Source organism: Fukomys damarensis, unplaced genomic scaffold (genome assembly GCF_012274545.1).
Source record: "Fukomys damarensis isolate Sample0158 unplaced genomic scaffold, DMR_v1.0_HiC HiC_scaffold_3, whole genome shotgun sequence".
NCBI classification, from domain to species: Eukaryota; Metazoa; Chordata; class Mammalia; order Rodentia; family Bathyergidae; genus Fukomys; species Fukomys damarensis.
In genome coordinates this window covers 32,086,819-32,092,022 of record NW_022900915.1, presented here as the reverse complement: position 1 = coordinate 32,092,022, position 5,204 = coordinate 32,086,819, and the positions used below count along the sequence as shown (strand labels likewise).

General features: G+C 40.3%; 1 protein-coding gene across 4 annotated transcripts in view; it reads left to right on the top strand.

The window, feature by feature from the left end:
* The first annotated feature begins 261 nt into the window (after positions 1-261).
* Cast (calpastatin) overlaps positions 262-5,204 on the top strand; it is a 118,844-nt gene continuing 113,901 nt past the window's right edge. For all 4 annotated transcript variants that reach the window (XM_010621846.2, XM_010621847.2, XM_010621848.2 and 1 more), the window contains exon 1: positions 262-424. In XM_010621846.2, coding sequence (XP_010620148.1) covers positions 284-424 — 141 coding nt within the window. In that variant the 5' untranslated portion in view covers positions 262-283. The remainder of the gene's footprint in view (positions 425-5,204) is intronic.

The following is a 5,204-nucleotide window of genomic DNA, read 5'->3' as shown; positions in this document are numbered from 1 at the left end:
GGGCTGGGTAAGGGGCGCGCAGTGCCAAGGTGGCTAGTGAGGCGGGAGGGACGTGAGGGTGGGCGCGAAGGGAGACTAAGGTGCACTCAGCACCCTCTTAGGGCAGAGGTTCGATTCCCGAGACTGCGGGATCCACCGCGCGCTGGGCGCGGCCGCCTGCAGAAATAACACCTCTTCCCTCCCCTGCCCAGAGCCAGAGCCCGAGGGGCGGGGCCCGGAAAGGGCGGGGCCCAGGCTCCTCCCCCAGTGCCCGCCCACCTACCCCGCGCTCAATGCCAGCCGGATGCCAGCCAGGTCCCAGCTTGGCTCAGGGTGGGCCTGGCGTCCAGAGCACAGCACCACGCTCCCTCGCCGGGTCCTCCACGGCGTTTCTCGGAACAAGTCGGTTGTCGCCATGGCTTTCGCAAGCTGGTGGTACAAGACGGTAAATAGCAGCGGCCGCGCCCGGGCAGGACTGGGAAGAGAGTGCTTTTCACTTTGCTTAGCTGTTCTGGTCAATCAGAGTAAACGCTACTTGGGGGTTGAAGGGCAGGGGCTGGGGACCACGTAGACCTTCGGGTGAGGCCCGGAGAGGCTGGAGGCCCACCTTGCTGTGGTGCGAACTGACACCCGGACAATCCTGTCCTCGGAGGGCAAGTGCCCCGATGGTGCGCTTGAGTTGGATGGAGCGGGAGCTGTTGCTGCCCCTCAAGTCAGGGGTTATCAATGCCCTGTACTTCGTTACTTTGCACGAGGAGCGAAAATGTTCCATTTGTTTCCTGCATTTAATGTCTTTCCTGCCAATTAGCTGTGATACCCAGTCAAGCTGGCACTTGCACTGTTTTGAAACCAGGAAACATGACTTAACATTAGATTGCTTCAAAAAAAAATTTTAAAAAAAAAAAAAAAAAAAAAAAAAAAAAACAAAAAAACCCCACAAAGTTTTTGTTGATAGACAAAACATTTATGTCCCATTGATTACGGCGAGAATCAAGACATTAAGTGCACCTCTCTCTCAGCATGTGGCACTGGGAGAAGCAAAGATGTATTGATCCGGCACTCTTTGAGCTAGAAACCTTGTGTTGGAATCAGAAAATTGTTACTTATCTGATAATGAACGTTTATTGAACATCTACTTTGTGCCATGCAGTGTGCTAGCCTCTAAGTACAGAGAAGGGCAGCAGAGTGTTCTCAGATGGAAATGGGTCAACTTTTTGAAGCTGTTTTCACATCTGTAAAAAAGAGTGACTAGACTGATATTTCATGATGTCATATATATCCTTTTAATAATGAGTTCTAATTTCCCTTAAGATATTTCTTCATGAATATTTTCTGTTTTTTGTTTTGTTTTGTTTTGTTTTTTGTGGTACTGGGGATTGAACTCAGGTCCTTGCACTTGCAAGGCAGGCCACCGAACCGCTGAGCTAAATCCCCGGCCCGAATATTTTCTGGTTTTTATTGCACCATTTTATCAATGTGCTAAGAGCAGAAGTTTGCTTTGAGTCACTACTGTCCCAGGATTCTTATCAAAATGCCCCATGTGAATTACTTGCAAATATGGGTGGCTGAGCTTCAGAGCTGACACTAGACTGTTCCTTCCAGACTCACGATTCTGAAGGAAATGATGTCGGAACACTTGGATGAAAATAATTTGAACCTATACTGTTTGTGTAGACATAGCCTGCTATTTTTACTAAAACTTCCCTTACAAACTAGGAGGATCTTCCTTGAATCAGCAACCTACATGTGATGAAGCTTTAACATTCCCTAAACAGAAAAGTTATGCAATGGAAACATAGTGTGGGCATAGTAATTTTAAATTTTCTAGTAGCCCACTAACAAAAGCAAAAAGAAGCAAGTGCAATCAATACTAACGATGTATTTCATTTAACCCAATGTATCCCAGATATTACTTACTGTTTAGTCAATGCACAAAGTATAGTTTATATTCTCTTTTCCAAATTAATTCTTATAAATCCAGTGTGCATTTTACACTTACAGCATCCCTCCACATACACTTGCTAAATTTCAAGTGTTCAATAGCTATAGTACTACACGGTAAAGTTCTAGACCATAGGTTCCTAAACTTTATTTTTTGAAGTTTTGGCATTGGGTTGGTGATCACAGACCACTCTGAGAAACAAAAGGATGCTATATATTATTTTCCAACAACAAAATATACACAGATAGAAAAATGCAATTTTCTATAGAACTTCAGGGAATTTGAGATTTCTTCAAAGTCTATCCATAAATCCCTCAAAGGTTCATGGAGCCAATTTATAACATATACACACATACATTTAAATATATGATATATAAAATGTGTGTATATATATATCCATATTTATATATATGAAATATTTATATTTATATATATGAACTATACACATAAGTATTTCATACATACATAGATTTTTATAAATTCATGTATATACATGACTACAGATACAGATATACAATCAATCCTCTACATCTGTATTTCTTTTTGTTTGTTTGGTTGGTTGGTTGGTTGGTTTTTTTTTTTTTTGGTTTTTTTTTTTTTTGAGACAGGGTCTCACTATGTAGTTGAGACTAACCTGGAACTCATTATGTAGCCCAGGCTGGTCTCGAACGCACAGTGATCCTCCTGCCTCAGCCTCCCGAGTACTGGGATTACAGGCATGTGCCACCATGCCCAACTACATCTGTATTTCAATCAACCATAGATCAAAAATATTTGGAAAAGATTATGTCTGGACTGAGTATGTACAAACATTTTTTAATCATTATTTCCTAAACAATATAGTACAACAACTATTTACATAGCCTTTACATTATGTTAGGCACCATAAGTAGAGTAAGAGAGATAAAATACACAGGAGAATTTATAGATACCAGTGGTGGTGAACCTATGGCACGTGTGCCGCAGCTGGCTGTTTGTTATTATTGAAAGTGCTAAAAGGTTTGCTCACTAGTATTGTGTGCCGCAGCTGGCTGTTTGTTATTATTGAAAGCGCTAAAAGGTTTGCCATCACTAGTATATACAAATACTATACCATTCTCATAGGGGACTTGAGCATCTGCACATTTTGATATCTGAAGGGGTCCTGTAACCAGTCCTCCACAGAACATATCTCAGAGTACTTCTAATAAGTCCTGCAATTAAAATATACTTAGTGAGGTGCTCTTAGTACCAAGAAAGTTTTTGAATGACCTAATTTTTAAAATTTAGGAAGAACAAATTAAATGTGTTCATTTAAGAGCATGTTACTTATAAAGTTGGCCAGTAAAACTGTATACTGTACCTTCCTACGTTGAGTATCATCAATACTATGGATCTTATCTTCCACAGAATTATGTGAGTGTAGTAAAAAGACATAAAACTTTACATAAAGAGCTACATTTGAAGAACATCTGTGAGCATCATAATGGTCAAGCACAGAGAAGAGAAAATTTAACTTACACTCGTAATCAGATTCTTGAGTCATAAGTTGATTCTATTAGCCCACGTTAATTAAAGGTGTTTCTTAGCCTAATTAGACCCACGGGCCTAGTGACAGCATATTCAAGGAGCCCAGTCATTTGGGAGGCTCCATCACTGCAGCCAGTCTGGGAAGAGTGTCACAAGCCTTCCATGGCAAAACAGACCTCTTGGCTGCAATGGACTGTAGAAGGAACAAAAGCAAAATTATAGGGTCTAGAAAAGAATGCAGACTTTGGATAGTGGGAATGCAAACAGAGGTCAAACACAACTTTCCTCTTTGGATGTCAGTCCCTGAATATCTTAATTTCCATTGCGCACAAGTCATTAAGCGGAGTAACCTCTGATAATATTGTTCTTTAACCAGTTTTAATACTTCCCAGAGACTTAATTATATCACAGGAGTGATTATAAAGAACAGTGTGGGTGGTCACTTGAGATTCCAGGGTGGAAGGGTGAGTATTCCGTTCTGATCAGGCTGTCTCAGCCCATGTAGGACACCGTTAAGAAGACCATACCATCTTTTTTTTTTAAAGATGGAAGTCTTATTAATGTGATACTAATGTTCTGTTCTTCCAAGTTGTCTCACTTTTTTTTAAAATGAAAACTTGCCCAGAAAATCTTATAGCTTCCATAAAGGGGAAATGTGTATTAAGTCTCTTCCAGTTAAGAAAATTGCAAAAACAACTCCATCCAATGAGCAGTGCTTATACAAGTTAGCTCCTTAGTGTACTCAGGTGGAGGAAATGCCCATGATTAGAGATCTTGAAAATGTATGGAGTTTATCTTGCTACAGGAAATTTAAGAATCCAGGAGAAGTGGTAAAGATTAGAGATGTTCACAGTTGTTTATTGTCCATCCACTAAGTGCAGGGTTTCCCGCAGAGTACTTCAGATACAAAGATTGTATGGATGGTCCCTGCCTGCGCTTCTCTGCCATTTCTCATGGATAAGAACCAGAAGTACTTTCTAGTGTTTAATGCAATGCAAAGGAAGTAACTAAACATATTCTTCTGATGTCTTTAACTTAGTGAAAACTCAAACAGCCTCACAGCTGGTGGATCCCCAATACCAAACTGACAGGCAATCGACATTACCTCTGAAAACTGGACAGAAAGCACAGGCCTTTCCAGTGCCACCTGAGTGCCCATCACAAACTTAAAATGTCAGGGAGAAGTGTGCCTCGAGTCCAACTACAGCTATGCAGTTCCTCTTTAATACCTTCTTTTATTTGATAATTGCAAATAAAGTTACTCCATCGTGTTATAATCTGTTAATAAATATTTTTAGAGGAGCAGGAAGATATATATGGAAACCAGGTCTTTCATTTTCTTACATTTCTTTAATAATTACATTACCACTCACTCTGATTTAAAAAAAATGAGCTCTGGCCGGGGATTTAGCTCAGCGGTTTGGTGGCCTGCCTTGCAAGTGCAAGGACCCGAGTTCAATTAAAAAAAAAAAAAAAAAAAAAATGAGCTCTACCTCTCACATTTGCTTTTTCTATATGTTTGAGATTTTCAGTATTAAACTGAAAACAGTGTTTTACCTTTGGGTGACTTGAAGGAGATAAATAAGGAGATCCTAAACTTTTCAAAACTTTTTCTTAGCAACAATTCCACATATACTAGAAGAGTATAGTGAGCTCCCCGTATACAAATCATCTGGCTTCAGTAATTATCAGCATTGTGGCAATCTTGTTTTATCTATTGAACTCTCATACCTAGTCATACACATGTATACATACACACACACACACACACACA